The following is an 18,746-nucleotide window of genomic DNA, read 5'->3' as shown; positions in this document are numbered from 1 at the left end:
AACACAGCAGACGTGGGTTTGATCCCTGATCCAGGAAGATCCCACAAGCCACGGGGCAATGAAGCCCATGGGCCACAACTACTGAGCCTGCGCTCTAGAGCCTGGGAGCTGCAGTTACTGAAGCGCTCGAGCCCTGGGGCCCAGGTTCCACAACAAGAGAGCCCAACGGTACTAGAGCGCAGCCCCTGCTCGCAGTGACGAGAGAAAGCCCAAGCAGCTACAAGGGCCCAGCACAGCTAAATAAATGTATATATATTTAAAAACCTTAGAAAATGAAGTACAATGTAAACCAGGAAAATAAAGTTGAGATAGACACAAAAATCACTCAAGAAAAAACTAGATTGATACAGAGAACAGAGTGGTGGTACCAGAGGCAGGGGGTAGGAGGGTGATTCAGTGAAGTGGGTGATGTGAGTCAAAAGATACAAACTTCCAGTTATAAAATAAGTAAGCCATGGAGATGAAATGTCAAGCATGGTGACCAGAGTTAATACTAATGTATGCACATCTGAAAGTCGCCAAGAGAGCAGGTCTTAAAAGTCCTCATTACAAGAAAAAAAATTTAACTATGTATGGTGATGGATATTAACTAGACTGTGATCATTTTGCAATATAGACAAATGTCAGATCACTATGCTGTAAACCTGAAACTAATATCTGTGTTAATTATACCTCAAGAAAAAAGATAAAAAGATTACATTAAAGTATGAGTAACCTCTCATTGGCTTTTTTCCCTGCCATAATCATTTTTTTAACCATTAGTGAAAAACATTTAAATTAGCCACAATGACAGGCTCGCAGGTTGGGTAGAGGGAGAAAATGTTCAAATGCAAGATTTCTGCCAGTTGCCACCCTTTTTCTCAGCACAGTGGCCTGAACCTCCAAATAACATAAACGATTCTAGCATCTGGACTGGCGCTGAGGAGGTAAACGGGAACCTGTGTCTGACACTCAGAGCACACAATCCCAATGCAGGAGCAGCAGACAATTTACCAGAGAATACCAATAGCTAAACACAGCAGTAATTCACTGTTTTCAGAAGGATTCTGTTGGATGTCTGTTTCGCAGAACATCTCCTCCAGACCACTTCTTGCCCCCAGGAAGAGGCCTGTGGGCATGCACTTGGTGATGACACGCTTCGAGGTCTTTGAGATCCTAGGCCTTCCCCTCTGCAGGGGAGCCAGGGACAGAAACCAACAGGAAAGGGACTTCCCTCCACCCGGCCACAAAGACAGGACCCATCGCTCCCCTCACTCTCCTTACCTTTCCGTGCATTACACTGGCATTCAGTTTTTCAACCACATTCTTCTGTGACAGATATTTCTTGCTGTCAAATAAAAAAGGGGGGGGATGGGACACAAAATCATCTAAGGAACCAAAGAAGGGAAGCATTTCCATGTATCTTGCATCAATTTGTAGACAAAGTGAACAAAAGGCATTCTTTGGAAATTATGTGGGTCATCAGCGATTAGGGGGTTCTGTTCCTATCAGAGATAGTTGGTACACTTTCCCAAGACTTGTCCTAGGAATAATGAACAAGAAACTCTACTAATAAAAGAGTAGAGATTAAATCCAAACTGAACTTGAACTGATTGAATCTACAGTGAATAATCCCAATAAAAAGACAGAGCTTCAAGTTTCTTTTAAACTTACTCTGAGCTACAAAAAAATAGCCTGCAATTAATTATCCCCCTTAAGAGCAATGGTGTAAACTACAGATGCGATCCTCCCATTTCATCCTCTTACCATCTACTCAGCCAGTCCACAGCAGCATTATGAAGCTGAAGATGGCCAGCACCTTGACCTGCACCGGCCAGGGTGGCCATGACAACCATGAGTTCAGGGAAACCGGTCCCATCACCGTTGGCCAGCATCTCTGTTGCCATGGGGATCAAGGTGCCCAAAAGCACAGCACACACACCTTCCCCAACTTGACTGGTAGAAAAGAAACATCACACTGGTAAATATTCAGTAAGAATCAGCAGTATTAAATTTGTAAGAATTTAGAATTTCTAAGAGGCGTTTAAAATTAAACATTAAATGCATGATCATACACACTAAGCCAAGTTGTGCACTTGGACTACCAGACCATAAAACGATCACACGTGTTACAACTGACAGACGAAGCCACTGCAAAAGTTTTTTCAGGGGAAAAATCAAGGAGATATGCTAGATTCCTTAAGTCTACTGAGAGGGAGCTACAGGATCGCTGCAAATGCTTCAGGACTGAGGCTGAAGGAAACACAGCTGCAAACGCTCTTGCCCTGTTGCTGGGGCTGTCGGAACGCGTGATATGAACACAGGTGCTCTACCTGTTTTCCCGAACAATGTAGGTGGTCAGCAACTGCAGCAGCTGCCTGTTCTCTTGGATCACGTCCAGCTGATCGGAATCTTTGGGGGGCGATGCAGTCATGCGGGTGAGCCATGCCTGGAGACGCGCAGGCTCCACGCAAGCCAGCTGGGCCAGGGAGCCGCAGAGATGCAGGAGGCTTGGGTTAGGGCTCTTCTCAGCTGGGGACAGAGCGAGAGGCGACGGTCAGTGAAGGAGGGCGAGGGGAGGCAAGAGGCCCAGACCATGAGCCAGGGAAGGGGGAAAGGCTCCAAGCAAGCCTTCGACTTCCTTCCAAACTTTCTCTGAGGAATTCTCTCCACTTGTTAGCATTCCTCTGCTGTAGTTACACTCGGGGAGAAGATAGGCACAGTCATTAGCTGGACATCAAAGTTCCCCTAAGAAGATTATTAAAAGCTGTCACTCACTCAGCTGGAAGAGTTTGGTGAAGAATTTCAAAACTCGGTTACAGAATTTAGCAGAGAGGTTCTCATTGGCTGTTGCCATCATGATCTGCACGAGTTCTCCACTGAAAGGCAGGAGGGGAAAAAAATCGAAGAATCATGTTAAGTGTCACATAAAAAGCGTCCTTTTCTATTTCCTCACAATCTCATCCCCTCTAGGAGAACGGATCACCTGTGAGTCAACAATGCCAGTGAATCAAAACCAACCCCCTTCACCAATAACCTCAAGGCGCCAGCAGTTAACCAGTCCTCCTGAAGTACAAACATCTAAGCAAGCTTTTGTATTTCCTGAGAGAACAACCAGGTCAACACAGTCCTTGCTTCTGGAAGGCATTCAGAAATCCGCACTGAGGAGAACGCAACATAGCTCACCTGTCAGAGAAAAAGTCCTCCATAGCTTTCCGAGCCTGGCTGCTTTCCAGTTGCTTTTCCAAATACTGGAGACATTCCTCTAAGATGGATTCATCAAGTCCACTGAAAATCCAAAAGAAAAATCAACTATAGAAACAAGGGCTGTTTCGAAGTCCTAATACTACCTTTAACAATTCAGAAGTCTACGGCTTTCCCTGGTGGCTTAGTGATAAAGAACCCGCCTGCCGATGCAGGGGACACGGGTTCAATCCCTGGTCCGGGAAGACCCCACCTGCCACGGGACAACTCAGCCCATGAGCAACAACCATTGAGCTTGTGCTCTGGAGCCCAGCAGGTGCGACTCCTAAGCCCACAGGCCGCAAGTGCTGAAGCCCGAGCACCCTGGATCCTGTGCCCCAACAGGAGAAGCCGCCACACGGAGGAGCCCACACACCACAAGCAGGGAGCAGCCCTGCCCCCGCAACCAGAGAAGTCCACGCAGCGGTGAAGACCCAGCAGAGCCGAAAATACAGTTTTAAAATATATTTTTAAAACCCAATTTTAAACTATTAAAAAAAAGTCCTAAGTCTATTTACGGCTACACCTTGAGGGCAATATTTAGTTTTGTTTTGTCAAAGCTTGGCATAAACCCTGGCATACAGTTCAGTTCAGTTCAGTCGCTCAGTCGTGTCCAATTCTTTGTGACCCCATGAACCGCAGCACGCCAGGCCTCCCTGTCCATCACCAACTCCCGAAGTTCACTCAGACTCAGGTCCATCGAATAGGTGATGGCATCCAGCCATCTCATCCTCTGTCGTCCCCTTCTCCTCCTGCCCCCAATCCCTCCCAGCATCAGAGTCTTTTCCAATGAGTCAACTCTTCACATGAGGTGGCCAAAGTACTGGAGTTTCAGCTTTAGCATCATTCCTTCCAAAGAAATCCCAGGGCTGATCTCCTTCAGAATGGACTGGTTGGATCTCCTTGCAGTCCAAAGGACTCTCAAGAGTCTTCTCCAACACCATAGTTCAAAAGCATCGATTCTTCGGTGCTCAGCCTTCTTCACAGTCCAACTCTCACATCCATACATGACCACAGGAAAAACCATAGCGTTGACTAGACGGACCTTTGTTGACAAAGTAGTCTCTGCTTTTGAATATGCTATCTAGGTTGGTCATAACTTTCCTTCCAAGGAGTAAGCATACAGCAGGTGCTAGATAAATGAGGAATTAAAACTGCAATAAAACAAAAAATTCCTAAAATCTAAAATAAGTGATGTAGTCAGTAGCTAAGAGTTCAAAGAAGCAGAGCTGTTATCTCAAACTATCAGGAAGAGGAGGGAAAGGAGGGGAGGACTGGAGGTGGAGAGAGGGCGTAAAGGAAGTGCGGCGTGCAGGCATGCTACGTCACTTTTCTCTGCGAGCCCATGGGCTGCAGCCCGCTGGGCTCCTCTGTCCAGGGGATTCTCCAGGCAAGAGCACTGGAGTGGGTTGCCATGTCCTCCTCCAGGGGATCTTCCTGACCCAGGGATCGAATCCACGTCTCCTGCCTTAGCAGGCGGGGAGGGGTGACAAAAGAGAAGTGGGGAGAGAGGAAAAAAAAACAGTCCCTCACGAAAACCTGGACTGCTGGATAAGAAGAAGGCGGGAAATCACAATTCCTGGCACCCTTCATCTTTATAGTTCTCAGTGGGATAAAACTAACTTACTCAACTGCTCTTTTAAGACTCGCCTACATCAACATGGCCAGCATGGTCAAACAACGCAATGAGATCACCTTTACGCCACAGAACACCTATCTCACACGCACAGTCACAAAAATGTTAGAAACTGCATCAAGCTCCTTTGCAGACAGTACCACATCCAGGACAGCACGCTCATCCCTAAGAATGAATCACAGAAGAGGATTCCAAACAAGTCTTCCTATGTGTCCTCAAGAATGCAAGACGCACACAAGCACAGAACTTTCTGTTAAAAATCACAACAGGGACCTCGCTGGTGGCCCCGGGGTAAGGAGGCACCTGCCAACGCAGGGGGCACGTGCTCAGTCCCTGGTCTGGGCACTAAGGTCCCACATCCCTCGGGCCAACTAAGCCTGAGAGACGCAGCTCCTGAAATCCCCGCGCCCTAGAGCCCGTGCTCCACAGCGAGACGTCACCGCAACAGAAGTCCTCACACCAAAGCCCATGCGCAGCAGCGAAGACCCAGTGCAACCAGCAGAACCAGAATTAAATTTTTAAAAAGGCACAATCGTAGGCTGTTAATGAATGAGAGAGAAGCAAGTGCTGGTGTATCTCAGTGAGAGCAGCAGGCGGTCACAGGAAGCGGACGCTGCTCCCCAGGCGGGCTCACCTATTGGGATCCGCGTGGTTGGCCAGAATGTTGTAGCAGCCGGTGATGAGCTTCTCATACACACGAGCCAAGAACTCATCAGACTCCGCGGGGCCCAGGACGCGCTCCAGGGAGTTGCTACTGATCTCAGCCACACTCTCAGTGCTCGACTCCAGAAGAAGGGGGAGCAGTGTCCGGATTACCTGTGGCGGGTTCATCTCATCGGACCAACTTCAGCAAAGAAAACAGAATCAAATCAGTGAATATACTCCTCTGAACAGCTGCAAGGGGAGGAGAGGGCAAGCCAATCATGTATTGGGAAGGGCTTTTTTCCTTGGACAGTTGTTTTTCAAACAGGCACAGTCATGCAACTTCATGGTCTCCTTTCTCATCACTGTATCAGAAGTTAAAATCATTTCCATTTGCAAAATCAACTTATTAAAATGTTAAATTAATTATATAAGATGTATTCTGTAATATTTAGAAAAGAAACTTTACTGCAACCTAAGCTAGTAACCCTCTAAGACAACTTTTCTAGAAGAACTGGCAGGAATCTGGATCACTTTTAAGGCGATGAGATACAGAACTTTACTCGTGATCTATGTACCGGAAGCCTGCCCTAGTCCCCACGGCGGCAGTATCTAAGTTCCACATGAACCTGGAGAAGCATGACTTCAAATACGTCATCGTCATGTGGAAACTTAAACCCAGAGCACCTCCACGTCACAATATGATTTAAAGCCAGCGTGCTTTTTCTGAAACACACTACACATAAAGAGGGGGAGGTCCTCTGGAGCCCTCCACATCTACGTTCAAAACCCTTCCACGGAGACACTCACACTCTAAAGCCCAGGCGCTTTCTACTGCAGAAGCAGGCACAAGCAGCACTATCCTGCAGTTAATGTAACTCTCACCGTCTTCCTGCAGCTATGCCAGAGCACAGGCCTGGAGAGCACGCAGGGCTATGCAGCTGGTACTCACACGATGAGGTCTCCAGTCAGCCTGACCAGGGAGAGGAGCGTGTGCTTCAGGGACGCAGCCAGGGGCAGACTCTGGCCACAGAGCGTCCCCAGGTGGGCAGCCTGCACAGCACTGATGTAGCTCTCGGAAGGGACGGTGTCATTGGCGAAGGCGTTGCGCTGCAAGGAGGCAAAGCAGACATAAATGGAGAGACCACCCGTCTCGAGATGCTTACACGAGCAAAGAGAAAATCCAAGGCCCCACTGGGGTTCATAGACTAGGACTCTATTCAGTATACACTGAGTCACCCCGGGAAGGAGAGTGGAGTGGAGTGAAGGAAGCAGTTAGCAAATTTTAGTTAGTACAAGTTGAGTTAAAATCAAACCACTGGCGGCTCAGCGGCTTAGTGTCCGCCTCGCGGTGCAGCACACACTGGTTCGACCCCTAGTCCAGGAGGGCCCCACACGCCCTGGAGCAGCTCGGCCCATGCGGTGCCACTACTGAGCCTGTGCTCGAGGGCCTGGGAGCCCCAACTCCTGAGGCCCGCGTGCCCTAGAGCCCGCTCCATCACTCCATCAAAGTGACCGCAGTGAGGAGCCTGCGCGCCGCAACAAAGGGCCGTCCCCATCGCTGCAACTAGAGGGAAGCCCACACAGCAAGGGGCAGCCGGCACGGCCACAAGGAGATAAGGTCTTTTAAACAGAAAAGTTAAAGTTGAGCTAAAATTTAGTTACTACAAAGTTTAAGACACCCAATACCACTTTTCGAATAATTAGGATATATTATATTTAATATTAAAACTATGCTTGTTTGCCTCTAATAACTGGGAAAGATCAGGATTTCACAATGTATCTGGTTCCCCATTACAAATATCTTAATTATCCTTGCACTACAGCTCCGGGTGATGTAAATAGAGGTCACAATTACAAAGCAAGGATAATAAGATTATAACACTTGTTTTTCCCAAGAACTGTAATAAGACAATAATCTGTTAACAGAGGTTAACCTGAGGGCAGCACACAGGAAGATCAAGGGAACTGACAGAAGACACAACAGTCTTCTGAAAGCCTAGAGAACTTAAATGCTACCCCATAAAATGATGACAGAAGGAGCAAGTTCTTGACATATAACCTAAAAGGCAAAGGAAACAGTTAACATTTACTGACAATTCACGTGCCAGAGAATGTGCTAGGCACTTTATATTTAATATCCTTGATCTTCACCTCCCAGTATTTAACAGATGAAGAACCTGAAGGTCCTAGCAGTTGACCCTCGAATACCACAGGGGTTGGGGTGTTGACCGTCCATGCAGTCGAAAATCCATGTATAACGTTACAGTCAGCCCTCCATACGTGCAGTTCCACATCCGTGGATTCAACCAACCACAGATCATTCAGTACTGCAGCCCAGACTTAGTGAAAACAATAGTGTGTAAATGGGCACACGCCGTTCACAGCCCGGTACTGCTCAAGACTCCACTGTAATAAAGTGGTTATCCTATAACACAATAACATACTTCTTATTCTTGGCAAAATGATCACGAGTAGCATTTGGGTAATTCAAGGACTTGACTACGGGTTCAGCCACAGCAAATACTGCAGCAGGTTAAGATCTCCTGGCAGCCAGTTAAGCCTAAAGAATACGAACAGAACACAGAAACCAAACAGGGCTCCGAAGTTCTACTCCCGGGCAGATGGACACTCACCCAGGACCCAATGTTGGGAAACTCGTTGGTGCTGATGTTGTTCCAGGATTCACACACAGTCTGAACTGACGATGGTAGATTCTGAACCAGCGTTGGACCTGGAGGCAACAGAAAGGACAAGGAATCACCACAAGAGAGAGAGAGAGAGAACACCACACAGCATTTTAAAAGCCAACCCTAATGCAGAGAGAAACACACTACAGCCCAGGTTGTCAAAATAATTAGTAAGAGAGCTTAGAAGCATATTTGAATAGCAGCACCATGTCCAAGAAACTACTAACTGCTTAACAACTAACGATCTCAATTATAAGATTTTCACTCCCCATCATATTCACTTTCTAACCTTGCGAGTAAAGAAGACAACTGAAAAAAGACGCAAAGGGACAGCAAGTCACTGCAAGTCACTATTCAACATCTAGACCCTCTACGGACAGGTAGCACTTCCATCTCTTTTCTCCGAAACACATATTGAGGGCAGGGGACATTAATGCACATCAAGAACAGTAGTCAACGAAGTAATGAAATTAAATTTCTACAAGTGAGACTATCTGAACATTAAAAGGGTACTTAAACCGTGAAATGCAGGAATATACAAATGCCTGTACATTTTAAAGGATAACTATTACACTTAACGCCAATCCCGCTCAAGTCCTTCTGATTTCCCATCCCAAATTTCTACCAGACCATTCCTAACACAAGGAAGAAGTTTTCCCAAGCATGAAGCAGTAGCTCAATAGTCTTCCTAATCTCTATAAATGGAAAGGAGAACAAAGATCTTTCCAACAGTCAAAGAGCTTAACACCTTGGAACCAACTAATCTTGGCTTGGATTCCAGCTCTGCCACTTGCAAAATGTAGGATATGGGCAAATAACCTAAGTCTCAGTTTCCTAATGAGTAATGGAGGATGATGATAAAACTTACCTCACAGGATTACTGCAAAGATCAGAACAGATAAACCTATGTCAGTGCTCGACACACAGGAAGATCCCAATAAATGGTAAATGCAGTAAACAGGCAGCAAGGGAGAAACAGCACTGCCAGCCACAGCGGTCTGCAGTCTTATCCAGAAGCTCGCTCACTTACCCAGAGTGTTCGCCTTGCACCTACTAGAGCCAATAGCCAAAACAGCAGCAAAGCCGTGCAACTTCTCCTGGGAAGGCTTTTCAGTGGATCCCTCCTCATTAAAGTTCTGTAGCAAATAGGCTCTGGAGGAAAAAAGAAGGAACTATGTCAAAGCTGAAGGAACCTAGTGACATTCTGGTTAGGAAAAAAAAGCAACCCCAGGCAAATGGAAGACCTGCAGCTCCGTTTCCTGATCCTCTAAGTGCAGCTGCCAGTGCCTGCCCCTTTGGGTCTCCTAAGAATGCCAAAGGGTAATTACTTCCCAAAGAACATGCCATCCTTGGAAATGCTCACAAAACATTATCTACCCTACTTGTCCTGGCCTCAGGCACTGTACATATCACAGGCTCTGAGAAGTATTATTTTTTCTTAAACAAACAAACAACACTTCCCAAAGTTATCTGCCCGGGAACGTGTAATATCAGGAATGGGCCGATTACAGCCTAGACACTCTCAAAGGGCAGTGACTCACAGCGTTGCTAACTGCTGAACCCACCACGCCCGAAAACCTAACTGGCCCATAGTGCGCACTCATTGCTGCTACTCAAGTTTACTGCTCACATCCGTCCAAAAATTTTGCCTCAAGCAACAGTCTTCTATCTACTGCAAGGCATTCACACTAAAAGACACGTTAAGTTTTACAATGATCCAAGTCCCTTTCAGCAACAACGTCCCATAAAACAGGAACTGAAGAGTGAAGTCCTCCAGGGACCAGAAAAAGTAAGCGAGCGCAAAGGGGCCGGGTCAGAACAGCAAAGGAGAAGGAGCCAGTCCTCAGCAGCGGTGTGCTCCGTCACACGGGAGACAGGCAGTTTTGCCAGTCCTTCCAATGGAAGAAAAGCCAGACGTCTTGTGAATGGAGAATAAACTACCGATTTTTATGTACTGAAAGTGAATTCTAAAATATTTAAACACTATGCAAAATAAACAAAGGAAGTCCACAGGGTGTGCAATTTGCAATGTTTATTATAGAAGGACTGGGTTTCAAAATACTCTCTAACTCATTAAGAAAAGGTTTTTCTCAGGATTTCAAAGTCCCTGGTGGTCTAGTGGTTAAGAATCTGCCTGGCAATGCAAGAGACGAGGGTTTGATCCCTAGTCAGGGAACTAAGACCCCACGTGGCAAAGGGCAACTAAGCCCTGCACCACAACCAGAGAGCCCACACGCTGCAAGTGGGGAGCCCGCAGGCTGCAGCCAAAGACCCCCCATGACACAGGACGACCCCGAGGGCTGCAACTAAGACCCGACCCAGCCAGACAGATAAATAGTAAGAAAATGTCTTCTCTGCCTATGTCCCGTGAGGTTTAAAGAGCTTCACCTCAGTGAATAACGGGAAATATAGTGTTTGGAAAAACTGCATTACCTCTCTGCACCATACAAGAAAAATGCTAGAAAATATTTACACAGGAAAGTAAACCACCCAAGCATTTACTTTCCCCATCTCCGACATCTCTGGGCAGATGGCCCGCCCACCTGGTGAAAGAGGCGTAGGTGTCAATGAGCTGCAGCGTGGCGGGCAGCAGGTTCTTGGTGACCTCAGAGGACTTCTGCGGGTCGGTCTCGGCGGCCACCTTAGAGAAGTGCTCGTCCAGAGAGACCTGGACCTTGGAGACAGCAGCGTCCAGGGTGTAGATGGACTGCAGGCTGGGAATTTCATGCAGCTGCAAGATGGTGGTACAGTCGATGCTACAGAAGGACGAGATCTTTAAAAGATACCCAAGATCTTAGTTAGTTGTGGCAAAAAAAACCCCCGCAGCGTAAGCCAAGTTTTGTCGTTACGGACCCCAAACTCACATACCTGTCGGGCAAAGTACTCCTCTACAATGTCAACGTCATATTTCACGGAGCTGCACTTGCTAGATGCCAGTTCTAGGAGAGAACCAGCATGTTCAGCCTTCATTCCCTGTTTGATAAGGTGGTCCTATTTACAGCAAGAAAAAAGTGTTCAGGAGAGCAAAACAGGCAGGGTCTGAGGCGTCCCCCTCAGCCTTAAACTTAAATTAAGTTTCCCGAATTAGACCCTGCTGACTGACTACCCCACAGCAGCAGGCTCAGCGGTACCTTTATCCAGTTGACATAGGAACTGATCCGGAGGCGGGACGACCACCGCAGGGTGTGCAGGATGTCACATTCACTCATCTCTGGCGAGTTCATGGCCAACTGGTTCATGTAAGTTTTCGATGGTGGCAAAATGCCCAGGATCCTCCACAGTATCAAGAAGTAATATTGAAGGGCACAGGCTTCCTACAAGAAGCAAAAACAGCAATCTCAGAGGCAGGAGCTTTTGGTACTGCCTCAAGATCTCCCATGGAGATCCCATGGATGGAGGAGCCTGGTAGGCTACAGTCCACGGGGTTGCAAAGATGCGGACACCACTAAGCGACTTTACTCTTCCAAGATCTCCCTAACAATAAAAACTGATCCAAATATCAATATAATTTTTAAAGCAGAACAGGGTGCAGTCCCAATTTTCAACTGAGATTTGGCTCTTAAGTCAGCTCACTGGGTCTTCCCAGAGAATATACCCAAAGCAGAAAATGGTAAAACACACTTTTTACATACATATAAAATCTGTCCCACATTCTGTACATTTCACAGGCCAAGAAAGCAATTCTGAGTCCCTGGCTCCCCAGTAATTTACCAAGTGACTGAAAGCAAGACACTGCCTTCAGCAGGCCCCTTCTGTGGTCTTAACTGCTGTTATGAATCCTACAGGTACGAGACACATTCATGGGGCCACTTCCAATATCATATATCAACCAGCACTCAGGAGGTACATCAGGAGATAAGAACTGAGGTGACCCTTCCTCTCAAAGTCACATTCCTCTCAATGTTAACCAAAAAGAAAAGCCAAAAAGGCTGACTAGATCCCAGAAGGAAATTCCTGGTAGACTGCTCTCCAATAGTCAGACACATGCCAAACCCTTCATAATTAGCCCAGGCTGCCATGGTCTTACCAGGGCTGTTACATTCTTGTTTTCCTTCCTCCTGACTGTATCAAGCTGGGACCCAGCTGCCAGCAGGGACGTCAATGCAGTGTACAGCTCATCATACTTGACGAGCTTGGAGAAGAGGACATCACAGGCCTAATATCAAGACAGACAATCGTTTTCTCTTATTTTGTGAAATATTTTTTCCTACTACCCATACACTACCACTTAACCTCAGGATTGATAAACAGCTCGTTCCAAACAGTTATTAATGTCTCACTGCAGCTAGAGTCCCCCTCGTGGACCAACTCAGCTTATGGATTATATTGTGAGCACACAAGTGCAGGCATTAGACTGAAACAACTATTTTGTCCATTAAAATAGCTGCCTGTGAAAACGCTAACACAGACAGCTTTAGAAATAATCTGTCAGAGATGTCAATTGCCAGGAAGGACATCCCCTACTGCCAAATTGGAGCCCAGCAAATAAATCTCAAAATAACATTTTCCTTTTAGAAAAAGCTCAAATCCTAATACAGACTAAATTCACTCCTTACAGAAAGTTACATCATTCCCTTTCCTCCTAATAGCCTGATTTTGGTGGACACCACCTAACCCACACGCAAAATGGGATTTTTAAATTCTGGGTACCACAGAATCAAGTCGGTTCAAATCATCCTCTGAGGCTTCTGGGGACAGGACACAGTAGAATCTGGGTTGCGGGACGGCATCTGAAAAGCAATGTGCTTACTGAAAGAACGGTTCCACTCTTAAGTCAAACAAGTACGAAAAGCAAAAAGACACTTTGGACCAGGGTTTCCCACGCTTGGCATGACCCACTGACACTCTGGGCCAGAGGACTCTCTGCTGAGGGGAACTACCCTCTGCACAACACGATGCTGAGCACCATCCCGGCTCCCATCCCCCGATGGCCAGCAGCGGCCTCCCAGCTGTGACAACCAAATACGTCTCCCCCAGTTGACAACTTCTGTTCCAGGAGTTAACTTCTGTTCTATGATCATCACACGAATCGACAGAACTATCATGAGACTGGTAGTCTTAAGTGCTGCCTCCCCCATATCAAAGGGGCCAGCCACTACGAGACCCCAGTGACGATAACTCAGTTAGGGCTTGATGAGCACGTCACCAAATACACTTTATATTTAACGACCCTCAGGTGCAAGCAAACACGTGCAATGCACATAAGAGGAGCCTTATTAACAGCATGGACCACTGCCATGTGCGAAACACTGGGGAGAAACCACAGCTCCCGCTGTCTGAAGACCATGACCCAAAGAAACCAGCCTCTCGGTGAGAACCATGTCCCTAAGAGAAATTTGCACGCTATCACCCAGAGTGGCAAGAATATACATACTGCACACTAGGAGCAGAGGATTCCAACTCCTCACATCTCAGATGTTTTTTTGCTTTTAAAAAAACGTGGGATATGTGAGGGTCTGTTTCCACCAAGAGTTTTGAATCCATAGGTATCTGAGACTATACCAATGACCAAAAGTTCTCAAGGATGCCCCAACCTCCAAATTCAGCCCCTCCCATGAGAATCAGGAAGTTTCTTATCGACAGTCTTCTTTCTGACCTGATGAAAAATGCTTAGACCAGTTTTCTTCTACTTCTTTGAACCCATGATAGAGAGGGGTGGTCGTCCGGCGGCTGCTGCTGTCCTGGGATCCACTCGCCCACCCAAAAGGAGGACTAAGCAGGTTATGCTGCACCTTTTAAAACACAAAGATTCAAATTAAGAAAGAGACACAGTCAACATTCTGCTTCTCACTCCAGGCATGATATCAGATTGACACAGCAAAGTCTGGGAAACTTAACCAAAATAAAATTTTAGATTTTTCTGTGACTTCTTTTGGGAAGCACCTTTTTGCCAGAGTATAAAGGGAACAGTGTGTAATGAAGCACGGTCAGAAACACTGCCTGTAATAATCCTTAAACGGCCCTCCCATTCTCATTTTGGTTCCCTGAAACAAAGCAATTTACTAATCCATAAAATGTACTGCTCGACCATCACTGAACCACTAGTAAACTAACTGAGGCCTGACACTCACAGCGCTGTGCTCGACACACGTACAGTGGGGCAGTTCAAGGAAGGACACCTGTGAACAGAACCTATGATCCAATCTCAGCAAACACAACCAATGAAATAAATGCACGTGTACCGCTTCTGGCTGAACATAAAGTGTTTAGAGAGACAAAGTCCCAGGCGTCCTCCTCAGGGTGCTTAAACACACCACAATGGACACCCGAAACCGCAAGTGAACAGGTCACTTTGGTTTGGGACGTGATAATTTGAGAATAACAAAGATCTCAGGAACAGCTGTAAAGCAAAAAGAACGTGTTCCTCTGTACCTGCTCAAATAGATACATGGGGGCTTTGGAGTACTGATGAAGCAGATAATCAAAGATCAAAAGCAGGCGAGCCAGGATGAGAGGCACAGAGCGCATCTGGGCATCCATGCTGGCACTCAGCTCCTGGATGATCTGCACAAAGAGCGTCAGGATGTCCCGCCGGCCTTTCTCAGAGAAGTTGTGGAAAATGAGGAGCAGCAGCTGCAAGTGCTCCACGTTCAAATCCTCCGTCTCAGCGGGCACCACCCCTTGCAGGGCATTCTGCTTCATGGTCGACAAAAACCTACCACAGAGGAGAGGAGAATATGTCTGGTGGGGAGAAGTCAGAACACCCCCCAAGAGTTACAGTGTCCAGTGCCAGAAAAGGCAGATTTCTTAAACCCAGGCATGAAGAGAACAAATTAAGGGAGACAAGAAGCTACATGTAATGAGAAGATAAAAATTAAATCTTGGCTACAAAAAGGCTAGATTTGGCCACAAAAGCATTTTCAACAACCCTTCAACAACATTAACTGTGGCCACAGCAGTGTTAACTCCCACGCTGCCATTTCTGGCAATGAAAAAGAACTACAAGCTCTCCAAAAGGTGGCTTTTTTTTTTGTTTAATTAATAAGTCCGGGTAGACAGAAACATTTCAACTACCTTTTTCTCTGTCATCTGATTCTACAGATTATTTCTCATTTTGAGAATTCATACTACAGGTTAAAAATCACAACATGGTAATAGTTGAAAATAACTCAATGCATTAAAAAGCAACACATAATTTACACTATTTAGAGAACTTGTGAGAAAACCTTTCATGCAAAAAAGGAATAAATGTGCCAGCTATTTTCCCTGCCTTTGGCCATCAGGAGACAGGCTTGTATTCTAATAAGGGTTTCCCTCACCACTTCCCTACCCTCCACCTTCTGGCCTTCTTGCAAGATTCCACCAGGAAAAATAGAGTGCATGTCTGGCATTCACGGGGGTTTATGATTTCTCAAATCCAGCAGTAGAGCTATTTGATCATGGACTGGGAAAGAGGAAAACAAAGCCTTTTAGGAAAACTAACTGCTTTGAAGACTCCCAACCATGTAAACAAAAATGGCAAATACAGGTCCATCTAAAGAGGATTTAGATGATTAATCTGAGCTTCCCCCAAGTAAAAATATTCTTTAAAAGTTGTCCAAAAAAGACTGCAAGTCTCTCTAAGTGGTTTTGTGTCGAAAGCAAAATAACCAAGAAAGAGTTGGCGTCCCTGCTCCCTCTCTTTCCAAAAAACCAGGTCAGGATGAAACTGGTTTATGTTCCGGATTCAGGTTCTCTCTCATAACTGCAATCAAACCCTCCATGTGCTGAAGGGAAGATTCTGTTTCCAGACCCTAGTCTACGTATATCTGTTTTTTAAATAGCCCCCCAGCTCCTCCCAAATCCCCCCATCGGAAACATACTCCTCCACCCTTGCAACTTTAAGCCTATCATCAGAGTACCATCTCAGGGCCGCAGATGAACTACAAATCAGTCAAACAAATTTTAAATAGCAGCCTTCTCCGTAGGGCTTCTGTTGGAGTCATCTTACCTGTCCCAAACTTTGAGGCATTCAGGGACGTCAGGGTCACCCTGAGCGCTGGCTTTATGTTGCCAGATGAGCAGGAGGCGTGAAAGCACAGAGAGGCTCTGAGGGTGAATGTACAAGGGCCACGGGCCCTCAGAGAAAGGAGCAACTCCCAGCTGCTGCAGCAGTGTGTTCTAACATGAAAGACATACAAGAGGCCATTAGGGGAAAAGGCAGGGAAGGAGGTTGCTTTTTAACACTGACAAAGAGTCCTTTAGAGAAAGGAGGACACAGAAATTCAGATTCAGAAGCAGCCCCAAAAGGTCATCCCACACATGAGAAAAATACACAGGCAAAAGTACTATCTAACCCACTGACGAAGACAGTCACTAGCGCCAGCAACCAGGTCCCCGAAAGGAGACGCGCGTGAGACAGCAGAGCCAGGGTCAGTTTCAACGGGCAGTGTCTTTGAAAGAAAACTTCAACTGTAATGGCTAACAGTTCTCCTTTCAAGTCACTTATGTACTACAAATAACACTCCAAAGGGGGAGCTTCAACAACTTAAGAGGGCCAACAACTTGTACTAATAGCATTAGCAGAGAAATTCTGCCTCTAAGATGTCACGGCATCTAGAATTAATCAGGTCGTTGTCTCTGCCTCCAGTTGTAGCTTGTAGCATGTCTTTCAAATGAGCTTTACTTTCAGCTCAGTTATCTAAGCTGCAATTTATCTCCTCAAACACACACACAAACTGAGCAGGATGCCAGTGGAAAAACCAGACAAATGCCTGCTTTCTCATTTGGCTTTAGAAAACACAAATCATGGTTACCTCAGGACATAGGATAAATTTTGAAGTCTGCCAAACTAAATTATACTCTTGTAAAAAAACATCCGAGAGGACCCTATCCCTCGATAATGTTCAAAAAGTCATGGATATCAAGCGTAGCTCCCATGTACTGGCGGGTTACGTGGGTAAGTGCTGTATGGAGACTGTGACACTAAACACTCGAGCTGTGACGTCAGACGCAGTGTGTTCCGCTGCACTGCTCAGGGCCAGAGCTCAGGGTGGCTTAGCAACATGACCAAAGCCAAAGGATCACCAAGCGACAAGCCAAGTTTCTCTCTAAAACCCACATTCTTAATCCTTATGCTCAACAAAGACATGATGACTAACTTCTCCATTCCTGACTCAAGAAAACAATTCAAAAAATAAATAAACATGTCTGATCTATAGCCAAAGTCTTCACTGGAGCACCACTGGTAATAAAAAGTAAAATCAAGGCACATGCAGCCATGGTGGTGGCAACCACAGAGACCAGTGAACATAAAAACATGCTCTGTATATGTTATGTCACACACAGATACAAAATCATAAAGTTGAAAAAGCAGAAACAAGGGACACATCGACGTTCTGATGACTGTAAAGCTGTGCCTCTGTGGACGGCAACAAGAGGAAGCACGGCAACACCGAAACCAGGAGCTCGGCGAGAGGACTGTGGCTGCGTCTACTGTGCCACTCACCACCGCTAAGGGAGCTTGTCTGCCTCGTGTCAGATGGGTTAGGGCTCAGAGCCGTGACAAACAAGCCGACGCTCCTCAGGAACCGGCTTTCCCCACCCCTCGCATTGACGAGCTCCAAGGAAGACCTGACTTCCTAAGGAGCAAGTCTGAGTCAGGACGGAGCGGAGCCCGGCCCGACGCACCCCTGGACACCTTCCAAGCGCCCTTCCCCGCCGCTCCCGCTGCACCCGAGGGGACCCTCGGCCTCACCGCTCCTGCTGGGCCCACCGTCTCCCTGTTTCTCACACTTCACTGATGGCCGCCCAGTGGGCCATCCCCAAAGCTGCAGCATCCGTCTTCAGTTTCTAACTCCTGAATTTCAGACTCACATTTCCCACTATTTTCTAAGACATCATCATCCCTCTGGCACCTCAAAATTTCACTATTTAAAGTGGTGGTTTTTTTTTCAAAAGCAGTAATGGTGACTATTTTATTCAAATTTATAATACTGATAATACAGTTTTTCTCATTTGATTGAGGACTACAGAATCTAACATACTGACAAAGGAAATAATACAACCACATAGACGATGCCTCCGCTAGCTGTCTTCAGCTTACTCCTTTAGTAAAGGAGAGCTTCACCTTCAGCTATTCAATTTTCTTGACTGCAAACAACTCCAAGGCTCGCCGACTGCAAGGACCTAAAAGTCACTTTGGAGGGCTGACATGACTCATTTTTAAAAACAGAAAATGGCAAATCGTGCCTCCTGCACCTAAAGAACCCAAAGGCTCATTCCGAGTAACTGTGACTAAGTGACCCGTGAGCATGTAAGTTGGTGCGGTCACTGTGGGAAACGGGATGGAGCTTCCCAGGACACTACAAGCAGAACTAGGACCCAACAGCCCCACTCCTGCACATACATCCAGACAAAACACAACTCAAAAAGACGCACGCAGCCCTAGGCTCCCAGCAGCAGCATCACAGCAGCCAAGACATGGAAGCAACCTCAACACCCGTCGGCAGATGGCTAAAACAAGAGCAGTGCGCATGCGCGGGGCGCTGCTCATCCGCAAGCAGGAACGGAGCAGCGCCACCTGCAGCGACAGGGGCGCAACCAGGGATCACCGTGCCAAGCGAGGCCAGAAAGAG

General features: G+C 46.6%; 1 protein-coding gene across 5 annotated transcripts in view; it reads right to left on the bottom strand.

Annotated features, from left to right (window-relative positions):
* Window positions 1-18,746, bottom strand: part of UBR4 (ubiquitin protein ligase E3 component n-recognin 4) — a 137,815-nt gene that overhangs the window by 86,102 nt on the left and 32,967 nt on the right. For all 5 annotated transcript variants that reach the window (XM_027522083.1, XM_027522100.1, XM_027522092.1 and 2 more), the window contains exons 18-34: window positions 16,121-16,290; window positions 14,563-14,845; window positions 13,787-13,922; window positions 12,841-12,920; window positions 12,218-12,346; window positions 11,322-11,504; window positions 11,059-11,181; window positions 10,734-10,963; window positions 9,221-9,342; window positions 8,137-8,234; window positions 6,453-6,610; window positions 5,493-5,702; window positions 3,166-3,267; window positions 2,758-2,858; window positions 2,313-2,511; window positions 1,747-1,935; window positions 1,264-1,327 (exon numbers count right to left, since the gene is read on the bottom strand). In XM_027522083.1, coding sequence (XP_027377884.1) covers window positions 1,264-1,327; window positions 1,747-1,935; window positions 2,313-2,511; window positions 2,758-2,858; window positions 3,166-3,267; window positions 5,493-5,702; window positions 6,453-6,610; window positions 8,137-8,234; window positions 9,221-9,342; window positions 10,734-10,963; window positions 11,059-11,181; window positions 11,322-11,504; window positions 12,218-12,346; window positions 12,841-12,920; window positions 13,787-13,922; window positions 14,563-14,845; window positions 16,121-16,290 — 2,577 coding nt within the window. The remainder of the gene's footprint in view (window positions 1-1,263; window positions 1,328-1,746; window positions 1,936-2,312; window positions 2,512-2,757; window positions 2,859-3,165; window positions 3,268-5,492; window positions 5,703-6,452; window positions 6,611-8,136; window positions 8,235-9,220; window positions 9,343-10,733; window positions 10,964-11,058; window positions 11,182-11,321; window positions 11,505-12,217; window positions 12,347-12,840; window positions 12,921-13,786; window positions 13,923-14,562; window positions 14,846-16,120; window positions 16,291-18,746) is intronic.

Source organism: Bos indicus x Bos taurus, chromosome 2, assembly GCF_003369695.1.
Source record: "Bos indicus x Bos taurus breed Angus x Brahman F1 hybrid chromosome 2, Bos_hybrid_MaternalHap_v2.0, whole genome shotgun sequence".
Taxonomy (NCBI): domain Eukaryota; kingdom Metazoa; phylum Chordata; class Mammalia; order Artiodactyla; family Bovidae; genus Bos; species Bos indicus x Bos taurus.
This window is presented reverse-complemented; position numbering and strand designations above follow the sequence as displayed.